General features: G+C 45.5%; 1 protein-coding gene across 13 annotated transcripts in view; it reads left to right on the top strand.

Annotated features, from left to right (window-relative positions):
- The window catches only part of RERE (arginine-glutamic acid dipeptide repeats), a 345593-nt gene that overhangs the window by 191420 nt on the left and 131447 nt on the right, over positions 1-22726 (top strand). For 12 of the 13 annotated variants that reach the window (XM_053400835.1, XM_053400844.1, XM_053400843.1 and 9 more), the window contains one exon: positions 1893-1997. In XM_053400835.1, coding sequence (XP_053256810.1) covers positions 1893-1997 — 105 coding nt within the window. Of the gene's footprint in view, positions 1-1892; positions 1998-7994; positions 8225-22726 lie in introns of those variants that run through there. The other variant, XM_053400845.1, reaches the window with a different exon arrangement.

The raw sequence follows: 22726 nt of genomic DNA, 5'->3' as shown, positions 1-22726 counted from the left end.
CTTCAAGAAAAAAGAGTCATAATACATTCTCTGTATGTGTGGTGCTTTATCAAGAAGAATGTGTCCGCCTTTGCAGCCTCTCTTATTCTGTCCCCCTGGTCCCTGCAGGGCAGGGCAGGGGAGCCTCTTAGCCTGCCAGAGGTTTCATTTCAGCCCACAAGGCCATTTTTCCTAAATCATGCCTACATGTCAGTCAGGTGATGTTACTTCAGTGGGCAGTCTTGCTTGGTTTGGCTGAGCTAGGGGAACCGGCATGGCCTGCCAAACACTGCAGAGAACAGGACTGCACCCCCATTCATCACCATGATGCCAGATGATTGGCAGTTGGGTGGCTATGCTCTTCCTCAGTCTTTTTTGCCTGTTGCTGATGGAAGAAACCCCAATTGAAGAACTTGGAGGCAGCTGGTTCTATGGGACAAAAGAATGTAGCTTAGGTTACACCATTACCCACCCATTCATCTTCCTGATATCCTGCTGAGAGGAGCTTATCATCTAAATCTAAATTTAGCTGGGCAAGAGAAATGAGAGGCATGAATAGTAAGGGATTAATGTGAGCAAATGTGGTTAATGTACGGTGTGTGTGTGTGTGTGTGTGTGTGAGAGAGAGAGAGAGAGAGAGAGAGAGCGCGCGCGCGCGCGCACACTTAAGGGCTTTTAAGCCAACAGCTGAAAGTGAGCTGGGATTTACTGGTGGTGTTCTTGGAGGGGGCTCCTAAGCAAAAAGCGCAAGGAAGGAGAATGGGCAGAATCTTCTCCCTTCTTCTAAATCCTTGGGGACACTGCTTTCCCAGGCATAAGGCTGAATAAATAACAAGAACAAAAGATGAGTCTGCTGGATCAGCCCAGTGGTCCATCTACTCTAGCATCCTGTTCTCACAGTGGCCAACCAGAGGTCTTTGAGAAACCTTCAACAGGACCTGAGCTCAGCCGCTGATCTCCACTCTCCCTGTGTTTTCAGCAGCTGTATCCAGAAGCATCACTGCCTCTGACTGTGGAGGCAGAACATAGTCATCATCACTAGTAGACCTTGATAGCTGGAAGTAAGCTCATTGATAATTTGACAGTATCTGATATTGGTACAATAGCCGATGTTCCTGTATAGAGTTTCAGTGGCGTCAGCCACATTTTGCCTTTTTTTATTTTTAGAGTTCTGTATTTGGTGTACCTAGGGTCTCCCCATTTAATGTGCAGATTCCAAGTTCTGCTCTTACTTTGTTTTTTTAAATACTTTTCCACATCCTTGGACATAAAGGACCATTAGAAACTGATTTTCAGTTGAACAGGCTTGAATAGCTCCTCTTGAATTTGGAAGGCTCACAGTGACCCATGTTTGAGAACTGTTGCTGTAGAGCCGGAAAGGGGAATTTGTGGCCCTCCAGTTCTTGCTGGACTACAAATCCATCCCTGACCATTGACCATGATGACTGGGATTGATGGGAATTGTAGTCCCAACAACATATAGAGAAGGACCACATGTTCCCCACTCCTGTTGTAGAGTCCTACCATGAGGACTAGAAACCTAATAAAATATATGATGATATTCTTTTATTTTAAGCATCTCTGAGAATCAAGGCAAATGGTCTCAGTAACTGCAGGCAAACCTTCCGAGTATCATACTTGCTAAGATAAAGTATTTTAAGAAGGAAAATATGTTCAGTCCTGATTTCCCACAATTGTTTTCACTTAATATGGGATTATATTCAGCTTGTTCAGTATGTCAGAAGACACATGTGCTCTTGCATGTTCAGTGGTAACTGCACCAGAGGAGGAAAAAGCAGGCCAGTTGCATTTATCAATACCAACAAGAAGTCTTGTTTTTTCCTTTAATTATATAAGCCGTCATCCACGTAGAGAACCTGGTCTAATGCCCCTTTTCTCTTTCTGTCTTGCAGGGGAAAGTGTAATATCTCCCATTTCTCTGACATATTTGCTGCTAGAGAATTTAAAGCCCGGGTGGATTCCTTTTTCTACATTCTGGGCTACAATCCAGAGACAAGGTGAGTTGTTTGCCTTCCATCTACTAAGAATTCGTAGCATATGCTTTTCTGTAGGGCTATACAAGGTCTCTTACTGAGGTGGAGGATACAAGAGAGGCTGTGCTCTCCTGTTTAGTTCTTTGCTACCCTCCCAGAGGCATGGTGAGCGCTCTGCTTTTTACCTTAGTAGGTATAATTCTGCATATTTTTAAAATGTTGTGCTTTACTGGTACAGTAGCTAGCCTGGTCATGCACATGCTCTGGGTTTATTTTCCCCATTATAAAGAGTTATAAGGCACTTGCCTGGTGCTGACTACTCTGGTAGCAGGTGTTTTGCTATCCTGTTGTCTTTGATCCTTTAATTTGGAGATGCCTTTTGGCATGCAAGCCATGTGCTCTCTTACTGACCAGTGGCCACACACCCACATTCAGGTTCCATTATTGATCTTGTGGGTCTCTCTCCCCTACCCCATTCCATTGATTGATGATCCAGCTATGGATCCAAAACTGCAGTGAGTTGTCTGGATTCCAGTTCAGTCTCTTGAGCTTCTTAACTGGGTGAGCATCTGCTAATTGCTGCCCAATAGTATATTTCTGAATATTTCTAACAGAGCATTCTCAGTCTTCAAGGCATTGATATGTGTGTGTTTGTGATCCTGCGACGTGAACTCAGAATTGATTCAGGCGTTTGTTTCGACAGTGCTGGTGTTGCCAAGTCCCACCGTGGGTGGCTGCAATAATGGCTAGGATTGGGTCAGCAGGACAGTGTGGTTTATGTATTGGTGCCATCAATCTTTTTAAAGGTGCCACATTGATGATCCAGCCGGTTGAATCTGTATAATCTGCAAATATATATATATATATATATATATATATATATATATATATATCCCCTGTATAGGGACGCGGGTGGCGCTGTGGGTAAAACCTCAGCGCCTAGGACTTGCCGATCGCATGGTCAGCGGTTCGAATCCCCGCGGCGGGGTGCGCTTCTGTCGTTCGGTCCCAGTGCCTGCCAACCTAGCAGTTCGAAAGCACCTCCGGGTGCAAGTAGATAAATAGGGACTGCTTACCAGCGGGAAGGTAAACGGCGTTCCGTGTGCTGCGCTGGCTCGCCAGATGCAGCTTGTCACGCTGGCCACGTGACCCGGAAGTGTCTGCGGACAGCGCTGGCTCCCGGCCTATAGAGTGAGATGAGCGCACAACCCTAGAGTCTGTCAAGACTGGCCCGTACGGGCAGGGGTACCTTTACCTTATCCCCTGTATATTCTTGGGAGGCTCAACTGTTCAGATAGCCTGTGGTGGCAGTCGTGATACAGAGTGAACTTTTATATCAGCCCCTCAGTGGGTGTCCTTTAGTGTACAGCTCTCCTTTGACCTCCATTCCACATTTGTAAAGTGGAAAGTTGCACATTGAATTATTGAGCTTATACCAAGTGATTGATTCTTGTGGCTGATACATTGGCTTGCATGCATGCAGAGATTGTCTTCAAGCTCCTCTTCAGGCAGAGCTTCTGAAGCTGGAGCTTCTGTAGTTGTAGAGTCTCATGTGAATGCTCATGTGAGTGCTAAGTTTGTATGTGGGTTTTCTTGGGTGTTTTGCTAGAACCTCATGAGTGATAACTCAGCATGTTGCAAATCTAGCTGTCTCCTCCTCTCCCCAAAGCAGCCAGATTCTTGTTTCTTCTTTATGTTGTACTAAAATTCCTGCCAGGGTGCAGAAAGGAAGCCTGTGCTATAATAATGGACTAGATTTTTTGCTAAAAAGGAAAGTGCCCGCACACACACAGATCTGAAAATCCCTCCTTGCCTGAGTAGAGGTGTTATTGATGAGCTCGCTGCTCTCCCAAGAGACCCCACAACATAAAATGGAAGCAAGTTTGAGTCTTGTATATATCTTTGCTTTAACATAAAACCTGCTGAGCAGAGTTTGTTAAGAGAGGGGGAACATCAGGGCTGCTGTATTACTCACCGTCTCACTCTCGGTGATTTGTGCCTTTTGGAAGACTTGGTGGTGGTTGTGCCATTTCTGAGACAAAAATCTGTGCAACAGATGATGGCAAATGGCTCCTTTTCATAAAGTAAGAGCGTATGTCTCCTGTTGGAGGAGTCACAGAGTCAACTCTCCCCCCCCTCTGTGTGTGTGTGTGTGTGTGTCTGTGTGTGTGTATCGAGAGAGCACAATTTCAAATCTTAAAACAACTTAAAACAATAGCAACAGTACAAAAACCAACTGGGCTAAAGCATTTAGGAGGTGTGATGAAAGAGGAGTGTCCTTAGCAGACACCGAAAAAACAATAGAGATGACCTCTCTGTCTGATATGCAGTGGAAGGGAGTTTGAAAGGATAGGTGCCACCACACAAAAGGCCCGACTCCAGTCTCGTGCAGGATGGACCTCCTGATAGGATGGTATCTGCAGTGTGATATTAACGAGCTGCCCTTTAAGAGTCTCATGCTCTACCAGCTGAGGTGTGTGGTACTAATCTAGTATTGTTCTTAACAAGCAAGACTTTGGGTGTGGTGCAGAAAGGCATAACAAGGAGCTCTTCTTTTTTGTGAGAGGCGCTACTTGTAGACCCATTGAAATTTAATGTGCATAATTTAGTCATGCCCACTCCTTTCTATGGGTCTACTCTGATTAACATTGGATATCACCTGGAGCAACAAATAGTATTATTTTATTGTTTTCTACTGAATTATTACAGTATTTATTACTTTAATATTGCATGTGTTTTAAAACCTGATCTCACCGGATGCTGCATGCCATCTTGGGGAAATGCAGTACTTTTTAAAGCCAGCTAGCAAATTGATTGATTGATTGATTGATTGATCGATCAACAAACAAATAAATGGGAGGAGGCTGGCCTTTTCTCCCTCCCTCCCACTGTGCCTTCTGCTTCCTCAGCACAGCTCACCTCTGGAATCTGGGCACAACCATCCACACTCCTATCCTGGCCCTGACGTAGCCCAGACTCAGTTTGTTTGTTGGTTTGTTTTTTAAATGATATTTATTGGGGAGGGGAATTTTTTTAGGAAAAAAAATTACACACACACAAAGAAAAAACAAGACAGAAAAGGAAAAATAAAAAATAAAACCATCATTCTCAGATTCCCCATTTTCAATACCTTCTTTCTTTGACCTCCTCCTCCTCCCTTTTCTTGTATCCTGATTAATAATAATCGCAGCAAATCCTTTCCTTAATTCATAATATTCTGTCATTACATTACCTTAATCTATTTTCATCTTCTCATATAGAAACCTTAAAGTTTAAAGCTTAAATCTTATTTTTACCAACTTCTCCTAACCATAACATTCTTACCTAATTCTTTAGACATTTTTACAAGAGCCAAGTAATTTCATTTCAACATTTTTCTAACATTCATTAATTTTATAAAACAACCCTAATTATAAAAAAACGAAAAAAAACCCCAATCCAATCTTCATCCAGCGTCCCTTCCTCCTGGTCCCGGGCTTTGTCAGTCCTTTTTAACCTATTAATCTAGCACATTAACCTGGTAATCTTATATCCGAGGCCCTCAAGTCTCTTCCATGTCCCTTCCGCAGCTCTTCTTCATATTTTCCTTTCTTTCGCGGGAACTCCAGCTTAGTAATGTTTTGGACCCTTTTCAACAAATCAGCCCCTTTTCCATAGATCAGACTGGACTCCATATGGTATTTAAAAACATGTTCCAGACTCCCTCCAAAATTGAGAGCCCCCACAGCTCCAGACATCTGACGGCCCATTGCCAGACTCGAAAAGTCCAAATCTCCCTGTAAAGGGGGGTCTATCCAGCCCCCCATTTCCAAACCTAACCAAACTTTATTTTTCCAAGTCTGGTTTTTTCCAAGTTCATTTGTCAACTCCAAAAATTTATGTTCCTGCTGGGCCGCTGCTCCCTCCGTCTCTGGCGCCCAAGATTCAGCAACATCCTCTTCTTTCAGTTGTTCTGTCATGGCACACTCCTGTTTTAGTTCCTGAGTGGGTTCCATATAATTTCCCACTACCTGTTCAAGGGTTCTGGCCGCATTATTCATTAAATCCGTGTTCTGGCTTAACTGATCCAATAGGGCATTTATTTTGCAGAAAGCACCCAACAGTGCTTCTGAAAACATTGTCCTGCAAGGTCACAAATCCTTTCCCACGGTTGTAATCTGAGACAGCTGCAAGCTCCCAGGAATTAGTTACAATTTCACAGTCCCCCTCTAGGGGGAAAGCTTCTAATTGTTCTTTCTTTTGATAACAATAGCAACAAAGTTTCTTTTTTAGGCTATTTTGTCCATATTTGTTCTTTTAAAATGCAAAAGGAAACAATGGGATCACTATGTTTCTCTTCTCTTAACTATCTATCAGAAACATTTGTTTCTGGTCAATGAGCTTCAAACGTCAATTCTGACACCCCGCTCCAGGATCAGGACGATGGAAAATTACTTTGCTTTAAACTCACTTCTGCAGGTTTAAACAGCCCAAAAAAGATCCCCCTTCTTCTCCTGTTGCCGAAGGGGGGGTTCAGCGATTTTAAATGATGAAAGCCAATCCTTTAAAAGTGATTTTCAAAGCTCTAGTTTACATTGTCTTTGCTTTGTTCTGGCTGACTTCCTGTTTAGACCTTCCCATTTCAGAACCAAATTAGGGTAAATTTTAAGTCCAAATTCCTTTCTATTTCGCCAGTTCTTAATTCAAGTCCAATTATTCAATGTTTCAGTACTCACGGGTTGTTATTTTAGATGCCAAATTGTCCCAGGAAAAAGGCAGCGCTCTCCGGTAACGGCTATACGGCTTCGCTCCGCAGAAAAAGCAATTGACTCACAGCACCGCGCCACTTCCCCCTCGTCGCTTCGGAGCCCGTTAGTGGGTTCCTTTGCGGGTTGGGGGGGCGCTAAGGGTGCCCGCCGAGTCCCACGGTCACAGGCTTCATCCGCCTGTGATTTCCAGAAGGGTCCCCGCTTCGCCGCAGCGGAAAAGACCCGTTTCATGCGGAGCTGGTCCCTCCAATTCAGAGTGACTCCACCATTACCGATGGCGCCACCCCAGAAGTCCAGCCCAGACTCAGTTTGGCTGTGGGGGTGTCAACAGGCTCGTCTTATGATCAGAGCAAATATTTTAGCTGCTAGCAGCTGCACTATGCAGAAACTGAGATGGCTTGGAAGAGGCTGCCTACCTTGAAAGGGAGCAAATCGCTATCACTTTTGAGATCAGCTAACGCATGGAGCTCCAAGGATTGGGATTAGGGCCGGTAGTGTTTGTGTATGGGTGGTGTCATTAATCAGGACCCTAATTTTGAACGAAGCAGAATATTTTCATCAGTCACTCGCTGCTGCAGCCAAGATTCTGTCACATTTCAGTGTGACCAAGAAACTTGAATCAAGGCCCTTTGAAAGAATTGATGGGGATAGTGACTTGAACATAGAAATAATGGCCTGAGGACTCTGTGTGTGTGTGTGTGTGTGTGTGTGTGTGTGTGTGTGTGTACACACACATAAAAATGCTTTGGGAAATGCACGTAATTAAATGTCAGCTTCTTCTGAGGGTTCTGCGTATTGTTATTCGTGCTGTAGAATATTGCAAAAGTGGCTTTGTCTCTAAGGGGTTGCACACGGATGCCACAGTTTTACTTTAAACTGACCCTTTTGTTTTAATTCTATTAGGCGGTCTCTTTTTTTAAAAAAATGCTGCTGTAGAAATTGGACCCAAAGCCCCCCTGTTAGCCCCCCCATCCCTCTCGGCGTTCATTCCAGCTTACAGACGCAGCAGCATACAGGCAAACGGCAAATGGAAAAAATGCTGGCATTGGAACTGCCTGGTTTCTCCTGCGTGTTGCTAGTCTCAGATTCCCTCGCGGAGGCCCCTCTTCCCTGCACACTAGCTTGCTAGGGCGAAGCTGAAGCTGCTGTGGCGACGGCAGCCCGCCGTGCCTGTTGGCTGGGCTTTATTTACGGAAACGGCAGGGTCTGAGATTGATTGCGTCATGTGGACGAGGGAGGGGGGGGTCACAGCACATGCTCAGTGCTGTCAGTCTGAGGGCGAAGTTTCTGCGTTCTGCGTGCAGGCTTAGGTCATAGCACAAGCTCAGTGGAAGCTCGCTCAGGTCTATCTGAGACTGCATGGGCCTCCATTTTGAGGAGTTAGAGTAGGGAAAGCCAGGCAGACTTTTCTGTTCTTTTTTCCTTTCCTTTTTTTGGAGTGGCAAGGTCAGGGGAAACAGCTGCACCCACCAGAGCCATGGATGATCCTCTCGGCCCCTTCAGGTAGGCTGACAGCACTCTGGCCTTGCCTCCTCGGGAGTGATGCAGGGTTTTTCCTTTTTCCTTTTTGCCTGCTGTCACAGTGCTTTCGGCAATTTCCCCCCCTCTGGCGGAGTCCTTACTTGCCTGAATTATTGCATGATCTCTTGTAGATGCAGCTGTCTCCGTTCATTGAAATGCATGGAAATCGGTGCTCAGGATTGCATGTTCTTTGGGGGGGGGGGAGAAGATCAAATGTAGAAGCCATGCAAACCTGTCTTCTTTACCCCATCTCTCTCCTCCTCCTCCTTAGGCAGTTGAAAATTGCACTTGCAATCTCTCTCTGTCTCTCTGTCTCTTGGCTAGTTGCTGTATCAGAGCCAGCCTGTGCTGCTTTTGCCTGTGGCGCCTGCAGGGAAATATTTGGGCCTCTCAGAGGCAGTGCTGGGGAAGGGTTCAGGGAGGAGGAGGAGGAGGAGGGGTCATAGATCCGTAGCCATTGGCTGCTTTGGAGGAGGGACGGGACTTGCTTTGACAGCCAGTCTTGCTTGTTTTGGCAGGCAGGTGACGAGAGCAAGAGACCCTCCTCCTTTCCTGCAAAGCCCCATCAGCAAGCGGAGCTGCCCATAAGCAACTCTGCTTCCTAAAAAGAACAACAACCCCAAACATGGTGGCTTTGCTGTTAAGGCAGTGGAAAGGCTGGATGCCTGAGGAATGTCTGCTCAGGGTGGGCAACTCGGGGAATTAAGGCCACATAACCGTGAACTTGGGCAAGACAGCGGTGGGCCACCACGGCCGTTGCGTTTTCAGTCCTTGGAGAGCTGTTTCCATGTTGATTTTCTGGATGACTTTTTGACTTGCAGATGATTCCAAAAGAATACTATGGTGGTGTGTGGGTATAACAGATTTGTGGGGGCTTTGGACACTCCTGCCCCCCAGCTGAGGCTGGGCCCTAGAAAGTCCCCCCCCAATGCACACACACGCACACACAAACGCGCACACACACACACTGCAGGCAAAGTTGGAAGTGGATGACGCTTCTTTTGTCATTCCTGACTGTATCATTTGGAAGAAGACATGGCAGGCTTTTAAAGAACCCAGGGGGCTCTGCAGGCCACAAACTGAAAACCACTGAAGTGGCCTGTTGAAATGAATATTGTAAATAAAGGAATCTGTGCCACATCCCTGCATTGCCGTAGAGGTTGCTGAAGCAAGTCCAGTACATGTGATGTTAAAGGGTTAAAAGGGTCTTGTCTGCTATTGAATAACTACAACTAAGGATTTATGTTCTGGTGGGTCTTTGGCAAGGGCCTCCTCTGATCTCAGTGAAGTATGCAATTTTGTTAATTTATGTGTTGGGAGCAGGCCAGAAGGATTCAATGGGAAGTTGACAGTTGGCTTTGATGGCTGTTCATTTTCCTCCTGCTCTCTAGTCAGGAGCGCCTTCTTTGAAGGGACAGACCTGGCCTGTTATGGGCAGAACTGTATGTTTTCTGGGTGAGTATGGGACCTGGCCGCTGAAAAACCATACAAGTTAGTAGGTCTCTCAAGAACTTGCCATGGCAATATATGTATAGGAGCAGCACCCACTGAAAGTTGGTAAGAAAAACTAGTGGACCTTCAACTTGTCTGGAATTGGGTCTTGGGTTGAGCAGTGTCTTGCTTGACCATCTCCAGTCAATACCTCTCTGTACTGTTGCAACTCTGCATTCCCACCTACTTTGCCTCAATGCTCCTCTGTCACCACTTTATTCCACATACTGCGAAATATTTTAATACAGTTTTGAACCACAGTAGCAGAATAAAGTGTGCAATGTACTCAAATAGCTGCTTAGCATTGCTGGGGGTACTAATTTGGCTTTCCTTAGCTCAGAATATTGAATTTTGTTTAGCAGGGCACATGCCAACTATTACAGACTGTGCAAGAGATCATACTAAGAATTCCCACTTTCTGATGCCCCTGTTACCCCCAGTGCATGTTGTGTTTCAATATGGCTCCATGACAGCATGATCTTAAGATTGTCCTTCCACTGAGTCATTCTATCGGGTCACTCTGCACCTTCTCACTGTCATTTGCGTGCTTTCAAACCTATTCCAGTTCTGTATTGGCAATTTTTGGCATTAGTAAAGCAGAATGTTGGAGTGATTTGGTGTCTGGGCATAATCTGTAGGCACCCTTGTTGAAATTAGGTGGGAGCATGAACCTTGTTTGTGCCATTTTGAATTCCACAGAAAAGGGTGGCATGCCAGTTTTGCAATCTGCACATTAAACCATGGTCAGAGCAAGTGCTCCTGTTGACACTCTGTAATGGTTGGGACCATAATGGTAAAGTGAGCCTGTTGGATAGCTTGGGTGAACCCAATGGGCATCCTTTTTCTTATTTTTTTTGAGCTTCTGAAACCAAACACAGATGTACACCATGAATTGATGTGACAGTACATTGTGATCCGGGGCAGATCACTGTTTGTTTCCAATACATTGATTTTCCAATTGCTGTCTGCCAGCGTGTCTGTAAGTTTTTCTGTGTGTGCAGCAGCTTTGCTATTTGTTTTTAGGTGATCTCTAAAATCATGTTCAGGGATATTAATGGTGTTTTCTCTTAGCTTTGACTTGGTTTGTTTGTTTTGGAGAATGACACAAGAAACTTTCAAAGAGAAGTCTGCACAGTATCCTGATGAGCTCAAATTAACTTGAGGCTTCTCCCCAACCCTGCTGTTAAAACTTTTAAAAACTTGTTTGCTAATGGCATTTTTGTGGCTGTATATCTGATGGTTTTAGCCTACTCTGGTAATGTGATGCTGGCTGTTCCTTGTGGCAAACCTGTCTTAAGGCAAGGTTAAAATTGCTCAAGCCCAATTAGGGAGGACTTTAACATACCATGCATCTTCACAGAGTGATTCTTGGCTTTCTCCCAGGATCGAGATGGATTCAGGGTAGACGTGGGTCCAGATCAGTCGAATATTGCGCTGGATCAGTTGCTGTTTCTCTGGGGAGACGGGGCAGTTGGGGAGGCTTGTTCCAAATTCATGAGGACTAGAATTTTTCATAGCTGGTGGGTAGTACCCAGTGTTGATCCATGGGAATAAATGGACATGACTATGTTATGTCCATTAATTTCATTGGTTCTTCTTTGAGTGGGACTTAGTTTTATACAACATAATTTCTCTTATGTAATTTAGGCTTTGTGCAGTTGTTATTTGGATTTGCTTCAGAAGTACTGTGAATGAAAGTATTTAATTTTGGAGCATTTAATATTCATATTTTTCCTGTTAACATGGTTATTGTGTTACTAGACCGAAACAATCTATTCCAGCATGTTTTGGACACCCACAGCATGACAGTCACCTCCTCCTCTTGTGTTTGAGCTCAGTCAGCTCCTGGTATTCAAAGGTGGACTGTCTCTGTCCATGAGAGTTCCATTCGGCTTTTGTGGCTCACAGCCATTTTATTTTCTTTCTATTATGTTTGTAAATAATGGGTCTATCCTCTATGCCAAGAGTCGCCGACATGGTGCCCTCCGGCTGCTGTAGCTTCCATCATCCCTGACCATGGTCACACTGGCTGAGGATGATGGCAGTTTGAATCCAGCAACAGCTGGAGGGCATTACATTGACTGACCCTGCTCTGTGCAATTGTATCATCCGTTTAAGAGTCCCATTTCAATTAGTCGCCATCACCTCATCCTCTGGTGTGAACCTTTAGGGTTCCTGCAGAACTACAACAGTGGTTGTGGGACACAATTAACCTTTGACATAAAGTCATATTTGCAATTGCCACAGAGTGGGAGGTGAAACCAGTCATGTTTGTGTATGTTGCATCCTTGTGAACCTTTGACATACTTCAGCATTATACCTGGTGTTCCTCAGAATCTCAAGCCTTTTTAACAGAAGCTGATAAATATTTTCCCCACCTCAACTCAGGGAATATTGTCTCCTGTTCCTTCTAATTCTAAGTCAGGTGTCCCACCCTTTGAGGCATGGCTCCTCTGGATAGGGCCTTTGCAGTGGTGGCAGCATCCAGAATTTCAAATGCCTTTCTGGCATGTTTGCTTGGTGCCTGCTTTGTTAGCTTTTTTGGCACCAGTTTAAAATGTATTGTCCAAGCATTTGGCATTTAAAAAAAAAGATAAAACAAATTGTTATCAAAGTTTTCCAAGAATGATAGCACTACCACTAATAGGAGGGTTTATATACAGCTAGGTTTTATTTAGAGTAGACCCATTAAAATTAATGGACTCATGTTAGATGTGTTTATTAATTTCAGTGGCTCTGCTCCTTCGTAACACTTAACATTGGATACAAGTTGTACAAGTAAAGGGTGATTCGTGTAGAAGAGAGATAGTGTTTCTGGTCCATGGAAGCATGTGGAATGTTTATAACTTTGTAATTATAACATAGGTAGAAAATAATAAAATTTCAGTTATACAACTAGTATACTTTGTATTTGTCTCCTTTGGATATAGCACTCTAGTCAATGCGTATAAGAAACAAGAGCAAGCTAGGATCCTAAAATGGAGGGGTTCCTTGAGTTATTTTAAAAACTTCTCATGGATTATTTGACATGCTGTTGTTGGATAGTTGTTGCCTTCTTGCTACGTTAACATTTTATTGCTTTGATTTGTATGGCACGTTAAGCCAACCAATGCTTAGTGCCAAACCATGGCTTAGTGCAGCCACTCCCCTTCTTGCTGATCATTTTGCCTCCGTGCCGAGCTAAACCATGGCCTGGCTTAGTGTAACACTTGAACCCAGGCTTGTGTTTTAGCTCTCTCTTAGTGACATAGAAGAGCTGTCCAGCTCAGTACACTGACAGGCAGCGACTCTACATCATTTCAGGCAGGGGTCTCTCCCATCCCCACCTGGAAATGCTGGGGATTGAACCTGGGACCTTCTGCCCTCAAAGCAAGATATTCTGCCAATGAGATACAACCTTTCCCCAGATAGAAGGTTAACCACAAGCTGTAGCCAAGGCAAGGAGGGCTCACACAGTTATCCTCTTCTGTTTTATCTTCACCTTGTGAGGCTGAGTGATACAGTGGTGCCTCGCAAGACGAAATTAATTCGTTCTGCGAGTTTTTTCGTCTTGCAAATTTTTCGTCTTGCGAAGCACGGATTCCCATAGGAATGCATTGAAAATCAATTAATGCGTTCCTATGGTCAAAAAAAGTCCAAACAAAGCCAAATTTGGTACAAAAAGAGTTTATTAAGTGCTCTTTAAAGTCACACATACTGTAAAGAGCATTTCAAAAATTGAAGGAACAATAATTTAAGTTTCTAAACATGACAGAAAAGCATTTAAAAATACCAAAGTGTACAGTACTGTACATACATTTTCTAAGACTCTGGGGGACAACTCGAAGAAGGTTCCTCTTCCACTCTTTGCTTCTTGCTGAAGAACCTGTCCATGGTCTGCTGCTTCATCCGCCTTTTCAGCACCTCCCTGAAAGACGACATGACCCTCGTATCAAAAGTGTTCGCAAGGTCACGTGTCAGGTCCTTGTCAGGGTGATGCTGCTGTGCAAAAGCCTGCATATCTTTCCGCTTCTGGCAAATGTCCCTCAGTTCTTTGGAGGACAGCCATTCCTCAGTTGCTTCCTCCTCTTCCAGCGAGGCCTGCTCCTGCGCAGCCTCTGCCTGCAGTTCGACCAGCTCCTGGGTGAACAGCTCGTGGTCGTGCTCCTCCACCAGCTCGCTGACGTCCTCCTCTGTGACCTCCAGGCCCATGGTCAAAAGTTTAACTTACCAAATGGCTGCAAAAGAAGTTTTGGAAAAGCTTCAAAAATCACCAAAGTCTTCAAAAATCTCAAAAAAGGCTACCACACCGCGTGCTATGAGTTGCTCCTCGAAGTCAAGTCACAACTGCACCTCTTCAAGCAATGCACCCTGGGTATTAACGGTTTTAAGAAAAAGGAAACAAACTTGCAAGACGTTTTCGTCTTGCGAAGCAAGCCCATAGGGAAATTCGTCTTGCGAAGCAACTCAAAAAACGAAAAACTCTTTCGTCTTGCGAGTTTTTCGTCTTACGAGGCATTCGTCTTGCGAGGCACCACTGTAGTGACTAGCTCAAAGTCAGCCAGGAAGCTTCGTCGCTGATCAGGGATTTGAACTGACTTCTTCCTGGTCCTAGTTTTGATTCTTTAACCTCTATACCACACCAGCATATTCTAAGACAGGATTTGGGTCAGGATCCTTTTAAACTGGTGTGTCTATTTATGCTTCATATCTACTTGGAAGAATCAAATGCTGCATACATCAGTTCCGATTCAGTGCCAGGAAGCAAAAAGGGGATATTTGAAAGGCCCAATGTAATGGATTCTATAAATGGCAGTAGGCCAGTTATTAGAACAGTTGAGCTGTTGGGCTGAAATGTGGCCAGATAGAAAGCATTTTTGGCCCTGATTCCATAGTCATATTTCAAGTGCTCCGTTTTGTGCATACAGGCATTCCTCTGGGCATGTTGCTCATTCTCAGCCTCTGTTCTGCCATCTGTAAAATGGGAAATTATTGGAGGCCATTGCAGGTTAAAAAGAACAAGAAGCTAAGGGAATAGGATTGAGCAGCTAATGCTAAAACAAACAAAAACCCAAGTGAAAGAAAGTTATGTGAACATAGAAAGGGATAGATATAGGAGCATAGAAAGCTGCCTTCTATCAAGCCAGATCATTAGTCCAATCTAGTTCAGTATTGTCAACACTGACTGGCAGCAGCCCTGCAAGGCTTCATGCATGAGTACTTCACAACCTTTTCTGGAGACACCAGGGGCTGAACTTGCAGCCCTTTGCCTGCAAAACATGTACTCTGCTTCTGAGCTCTGGCCCTTCCTCATATGTTGTCCCTGTCCTCAAGGGCTTGTTCACCCTTAAAAGATAAAGCCACCTTTCAGATGCTCAGACCCCACTCCCTCCTCTTGACCTAGCTGGCTGGAAGTACAATCTCCTTGGACCACCAGTAGTTCACTCAAACCACTGCCAGGTGGTGTCTGTTAGCTTTGCTAATGCTCCCAAACAGAAAAATACGGATCGGGTCAAGGATCTCATCTACTGCTCTGCCTCCGTGATTGGCCAGCCAGATACTCCAGGGGACGCTCATGAGCAGAGCAAGATGGAGGTGGCAGCTTCCTGTTCTTTGCCCTCAGCATCCCATAATCAGCAGTATATGCCTGGAACAGAGAAGCTTGAGGAGCAATGCTGATGGCTTCACTCATTCCTCTCCATATCACCACACACCCTTGAGGCAGTTGCTCGCTGTCTAAATTGCGAAGGAAGGATGGTGCGTATTTTTGCATTTAAATAAGAAAATAGTTGTGATGCATCCAAGAGACAGGAAACGCAGGCTGCATCAGAGAGACATGGGCTTTGGTCCTCGACCAGGATGCCCTTTGGCAAGTGCACCCCCCCAAGCCATCTCAATCTGTGAAATGGAAGTATGAGTTTAACTTATGTTCCTATCCTTCCAAGCCTTCAGCGCCAAGAGCAATAGCCAAAGAGCCTACATCCCAAAGTTGCTATGAAGGGGACATTTAGCTTTAAAAACAAAACAAATGCACATACAGAATTTTGGTGCTGATCTTTGAAAGTGAAATCCATTTAGCAATATCCACAGTAGGAAGTGTGAAAGAATTAAGGAGAGGAGGAAGACAATTCAGGCTGGCTTCCACAACTTGGTCGCATTCACACCCTACAGTCAAAGCACTGTGGTAACACTTCAAGCAGGCATGGCTTCCCCCAAAGTTGTCTCCTGGGAGCTGTAGTTTGTTAAGGTTGCTGTGAGTTGTCAGGAGACCCCTATTCCTCTTCCAGAGCTATAATTCCCAGAGTTCCCTGGGAAAGGGAAAGTGGTCTCCGAACAATTCTCAGCACCCTTATCGAACTGCAGCTCGTTCTTTGTGGGAAACGTAAGACTGCTTAAAGTGGTATCATAGTGTTTAAAAATGTAGGGTGTGAATGTGTCCTATGTATTTGGTCTATAACTCCTATCAGCTCCAGCCTGCGTGGGTGGTGTTGTACAAAACGTCTGGAAGACATGAGCTTGGGGCAGCTGCCTCGTACTGAACCCACCTTTTAGTCCATCTGTTCCAGGAACAACAAGCAGGTTGAGGCCTCCATAGCTCTGCTTGAGCAGGAGATGCCATGGGCAGAAGCCAGAAACCCTCCATACATAGAGCATGTTCTCTAACATTGACCAGCTGAGCCTAACGGCTTAGTCCCAAGGCTTTTGGGGGAGCCCTTTGGTTATTTATGTAGCTTCTGTTACACAGAGTTTTATCCATTTGCCAGCCTTGTTGAGTAGGCTGGAGGCGATCACTTGCTCATGACCATGGAGATGAGTCAGTCTCCAGCAGCACACAGGAGCAAGCTGCTCCATGCTCATGAAACTGCTAAAAGGTTTGCCAAAGCTCTACAAACTGGGAAGGGTTTTAGGAACTCTGTACATTATTCAGGTGGTGGTGGTGGGATTTAGTGGATAGGATTGCCAAAGTCAGAGATGCAGGAGGCTCTTTTCTTTCTCCTTTAAAACATACTGCGCTTGAAGTTGCCCCTTTTACTAATGTGCTGGGCGCCTGTCCCAATGTCCCCATACAACGTGGGGATCTGGAGGACGTGCTGTAGCTCAGTGGCAGAGCAACTGCTTTGCATGCAGAGGGGTCAGTCCCCAACGTCTCCATTTCAGGCAGGGGAAGAGCCCTGCCTGAAACCCCGGAGAGCTGCTGACAGCCAGTGTAGACAATGCTGAGCTAGATGGAACATTGGTCTGACTCAGTATAGGGCAGCTTCCTATGTTTCTATTTGAGCTCTTGCAAGGGAAATATAAGCTAATGGTTCAGCCCTCCTATCAGTCTTACTTTCTTCTCTCTCCCACTTGTCGGGACCCCCACGTTGATTCCCACCTTGCTTTGAAGCCAGAAAGGGCAGTTTTCTTGTCTCGTAGCCAACACCCCCCACCCCCCACTTATCTGCCTGAGGATTAGAGGGCTCCAGTGCTCCCTGGGATGGGGTGGGGTAGGTGTGGGTGGCAGTGGGGGGAAGAGTCCCTTCCTTTTTGATATTCATTTGCAGGCCTCCAGTTCCTTTCTGTCCAGTCCCTGTTTATTCAAGAGACTACAGCGTTTCCATGGCAACAGGTTACTTTTCAAAGGGGGAACATCTTGTCATTATATTTAATCCGCTGCAGCTGAAGAGGGACTGAAATATTAAGTTGTTGTTGCTATGGATACCACTTTTGTTACATTGCTTTCCTTTGGTGTCACATTTCATACACTGCGCTGGCTCCTTTGCTCTTCTCATCATCCTCCCCCCTCCTTCCCCGCTTCCAACCTTATCCCTCCCCCACCCCCCACCCCCATCTCATGGAATAAACAGCCCAACACTTCCCTCCATTATTGTTGCATTTACTCATTGACCTTAACATAATTTTTTTTAATCAACTGTGTCTTTTTATCCGTGTGTGTGTGTGTGTGTGCGTGTGCGCGCGCGCAAGGGTAAATGCATACTTCTTTCAAAGTTTCGAGTACCCCAGAAGCTTCCCTCCACAAAAAAACCCTATGCTTCTTAACTGCTTTCTTCCTTTTCTCATATTTAAACAGAGCTAGGAGGGAGGGATGTGCAGAGTAAAGGAGGGCAAAATCCAAAGTGATCCAGGCAATATCTGGAGGCAGCAGTGTTGGAGATTTGTAGGTTGAGATGTGTTTTTTGGTTTTTTTAAAAATGCCTCTTCCTGCTCCTTCTCGATGCTTGTATGCGTGTGCCTAGAGATAGTAAAATAAAAAACCTCTGCAAAGTGACAGTCTGCACTTGTCCAGAGAAGCAGTCTATGGAACGAGGACCACTCCACAGTAGCCAAGCAGGGGATGATGCAGTCTTTGAAAACCTTGGGAAAAGCAGGTGGAGATGCTGATCCACCGAAGTGTTCCAGCCTTTGCCAACCCTGGTGTCCTCCAGAGGTTTTGGACTGCAACTCCCATCACCCCCTAGCCCAGCACAAGCTGGTGGGAGTTGGAGTCCAGGAAAAGATCCTGAAGGCAACAGATTCACATAGAATGATGGCTCTGTGGTGATGGAATTTGTGCATCTGAGCATGCATGGGCTGCATCAGACCAAAGGTCCATCTGGGTCTAGTCACCTGCTCCTCACAGTGGTCTACCCAGAACCCTCAGCCCAGGCTATGAAGGCAAGAGCTCTCTTGCACAGTTGCTTCCCACAATTTGCATTCAGTAGCACGCAGAACCAGGACGACTAGGAAGCACTGCTTGACTTGACTTCGGTGAATTTGTCTTCCGAATTAAAGCTGGCCAAGCCGGCAGCCCGTTGCTAAATCTCGCAGCATAGAATGCCATCAATTAGCTATGCACTCCGAGAGGAAGTGCAGTCTTTTAAGCCTGTCCTGGATCTTGAGTCTTTACCCCAGGGATGCCTGGGTGCATGCCCCCCCCCCAGGTGTTTGTTGGATTCCTGCTCCCATTAGCCCTGGGCAGCATGCCCAATGGTCAGGGATGATGGGAGTTGTAGTCCTGCAATATCTGTTTAGGGCCATAGGTTTCCCACCTCTCTCCATCATGTCTCCCCCCATCCCCACCACAGTTTCTCCTCATCCCCACTGAAAAGCCCCTGTCTGTCATTTATAACCTTCCCTCTTGGGGAGCCACAAGGCTGGGCTGCTCAACACACAGAAATACCCTTTAGGACAGGGTGGTCCAACACTCTGCCCCAGGACCGCATGCAGCAACTTTTGACGCCCCCACCCTGCCCCACCCCTTGCACACATGCAACAAGGCAATGTGCAGCCCACTTGGTATGAGAAGTTGGCCCGTCTCGCTGTAGAGTCTCCTTGTGTATGTGGAGGGTTCGCTCCAGAAATGTGCAGGAGCCATCTCTGTGCTGGGATATAGCCTCTTATACCAGGGCAGGGTTTCTCAAACTTCTGAGTTCATTGATACCCCCCTCATAAGTTGTCAAGGCCCCAGCCCAAATTCTTAGGTGTATAAATGAAATCAAGTCAAGGAATATCAAAATATATGTCAGCTTTTAATCATCACCAATCAGTTGCCGTTGCTAGGAATTGTAAAACATAAAAAGTGCGGGAGAGGATACTCTTGTATCATGAAATCATCTTATTAACTACAAAGGCTCCTCATTGGCAAGGGAGGTGCACCCTGTACATGCCCACACTTTTTATTTCTGAGGCTTATTGTTTTGTAATTCTAAAAAAAAATTGCGGCATACCTTGTAAACGTCTTTTCCACCTCAGAATCTTTTTTTTAAAAACCCCCTTTCAACCCCTAGGTCTTTTTTCACCCCACGTGCAGTCCCATCGACCTGGGGTGCGTGTGTGTCAATATCGACCCTGTGGTAGGGGTTTGGATACATCTTTTGAAAAAAGTTGAGCAGCAGCAGAGCTTCTGTCTGAATCTGCTGAGCCCGGGGGCCAGAACGCAGCCCCGGCTGCCTGCCTGCCTGCCTCGTTCTGTTCAGAGTGTTCTTATGAAGACCACACAGCGTCTTTTTTGCTATACCTCTTTCTGGGCAGGGAGCCATTGTACAGAAAGGTGTTGGAATAAAGGGATGGGTTTAGCGGCTTGTTTTTCTCACTATAAACCCAACTGTGGGAATAGAAAGAGCTGGGATTGCAGAAAAGATTACACAGAGCCGCCTGTATTTTGCAACTCGGCGAGCATTGATTCCTATTCATGCATTTCCCCTCCCTTTACATAATAAAAGTGCGCTTCATCTTTCCTTGTCTCGCTGTGAACTCCATAGAGGGAGAAGACAATACAGTGGCATATTCCAGCTGCAGGATGTTACCAGTTTGAAATAGATTCTATGTATGCAGTGAGCATCTAGGTATGTTGTAACATGCATACACGTCCTTAAGGGGAAAATTAGGGGGAAATTAGGTCAGATAAATTCAGGTTGACCTTCAAAGTGCATGTATGTATGGTTGTCTAGGGTTTCTTCAGACTGGTATTTAACCACTAGCCTGGTGGCCCCTGGCCACCGGGAATTGAATGTAGGCGAATAAAGGTGATGTTGCAGGTAGGACAGAGCACTCCATCTTTCCCAGCATCAAACCCAAGCACTCTGCTTCTCCACTGGCAGCCCACAGCAATCTAGAGAATCTTTCTTTTCTTTTGTAGGTTGCTAAATTTTATTCACCTGCTTGAATGTCATCTCCTCCTATTATAGTTAATTATTATTACAACACCTTCCACATATATGTATTAAGGCAATGTATGCAAAATAATAATAAAAAGCTTTAAAAAGTTAAAAACAGGAGAGAACATAATAGCAAATTAATTAAAAATAAATTAAAGGAGACACCCATGGCAGAGACCTGTTCATTCAGCTGGGGAAGCCTCCTAGAACAAAAATGCCTCCAGTTGTTCTGGAAAATATCTCAACGGAGATGCTGTTCCACAGAACAGGGCAGCCACACTAAAAGCCCTACTCTGAGTTACTGCAGAGCAGGCTTTTGAGACCTTTGGAACTCACAGGAGAAGCTTGACCACAGAGCCCTACCAGGTATATAAGGGACAAAGCTAGATTCTCAGGTAACCTGCTCTTGGCCAGGGGTCTGCAACCTTTTTCAGCTGTGGGCAGGTCCACCATCCCTCAGACCATGTGGTGGGCCAGACTATATTTTTTGGGGGGGGGGGAAATGAATGAATTCCTATGCCCCACAAATAACCCAGAGATGCATTTTAAATAAAAGGACACATTCTACTCATGTAAAAACACGCTGATTCCGGACCATCTGTGGGCTGGATTGAGAAGGCAATTGGGCTGCATCCGGCCCACAAGCCTTAGGTTGCCTACCTCTGCTCTTGACTATAAGTTTCCCCACTGCTGATTCCAGGGACCTGTTTTAGGGAATGTTGGTTCATGGCTGATCGATCACCAAAGCATTGATTGAAAGCGATTATCTTCCTCAGCTGGAGAGGTCCTCAGAGCGACTGACGTCTCAGCTGAAAGCAACGTAATTCCTGCTCTCAGGCTTTGCAGTGTAAAAAGACATGATACAAAAGGAAAAAAGGATTTGGGGGAGAGTAGAGGAAAACAAGCAAACTTGGGCAGCAGATTTTTAATGTTACAGGATTCTTAAAACAAGCAGATGGAAGCAGGCTGCTCAGAGATCAGTAACAATTACTTGTGGGCCCCTGAGAAATAGTTTGCCATCCCAACCTACCTAGAAGTAGCTGTAATAAACCTGGAAGTTGCTGACCTTTCATGTTGGGCCTCGAGTCTTCTGGAGGAAGCAAACTTTCTTGGCATAAGTAGCAATCCATGTAAGCCCTGAGGTGTGGAAAATGCTTTCTTTAAAACCTCCTTTGACCCAGAGCTGGTGTTATGGATGATGTGTCAGATGGGTGGCAGGGAGACCTGTGTTCAAATCAGTACTCAGCCACGAAGCTCACTATGTATGGCTTGAGTCCGTTCCATGGTTTTCTGTTGACTTACTGGGTTGTTGCATGCTATTCTGAGCTTTGGAGGAAAAGTGTGGGATAAATTCACCCTAAGTAAATAAATCCTTAAAAGGTAAAGGGGACTGCTGACCATTAGGTCCAGTTGTGGCTGACTCTGGGGTTGCGGCGCTCATCTTGCTTTATTGGCCAAGGGAGCCGGCGTACAGCTTCCGGGTCATGGCGAACCGGAGCAGCGCACGGAAACGCCGTTTACCTTCCCGCCAGAGCGGTACCTATTTATCTACTTGCACTTTGACGTGCTTTCAAACTGCTAGGTTGGCAGGAGCAGGGACTGAGCAACGGGAGCTCACCCCGTCACGGGGATTCGAACCACCGATCTTCTGATCGGCAAGTCCTAGGCTCTTTGGTTTAACCCACAGCGCCAACCGCGTCCCAAATAAAACCTTAGCTTTCATTTAATTAAAAAAGAAATGTTATTGTACTTGCTTTGGAAAAGAAAATGTAAAGGAAAACACTTACTGCCAAAGATGCTGCCTCCCAACCATAAGAGTGTAAATGTCTGTAGCTGGTACCCACGCTCTTGGCATTTCCCCCAAAATAACAGCTTAGCACTAAGCTTAGTTAGCAAAGGTCCAACCCTCAGGAATTTTATTTCAGGGCCACAGTTAAAAAAGAAAAGAAAAGAAAGAAGCAGCAGGCCTCACAGTGCCAAAGCTGAGAGCAAAACCCTAAAATAGCTAGTCTTGCAAGTTAATGTGTCGAAGGAATCTGCAGCCCAAGGCTTTCCTAGGTGTGCCTATTAGATGTTAGTGGTGAGTCCCATGCTGAGCAAAGGAGCCAGAAGGGCCCAATGGGCTAAGAACTGCTGCTGGAGGCCAGAATTGGAGTTAAAATAGAGTGGCATTCTCTGCGTGCAGCTAGATGGCAGCCTCTTGCTGGAGACATCCTTTGGATGAAACATTAAACAAACAAAGGTGGGGGCTGAATCAGATCCCTTTTGCCACCACAATTTCCGCCCCCGTGCTTTTTGGGCACTGACATTTCAGATTGGGCACGCACGTTCTCTGCCTTCACCCTAGGGTGTCTTTCTGAAATGAACAATGAAACCA

Source organism: Podarcis raffonei, chromosome 8, assembly GCF_027172205.1.
Source record: "Podarcis raffonei isolate rPodRaf1 chromosome 8, rPodRaf1.pri, whole genome shotgun sequence".
In the NCBI taxonomy this organism is placed as follows: Eukaryota; Metazoa; Chordata; class Lepidosauria; order Squamata; family Lacertidae; genus Podarcis; species Podarcis raffonei.
The sequence above is the reverse complement of the archived record's forward strand: the minus strand, read 5'-3'. Positions and strand labels throughout refer to the sequence as shown.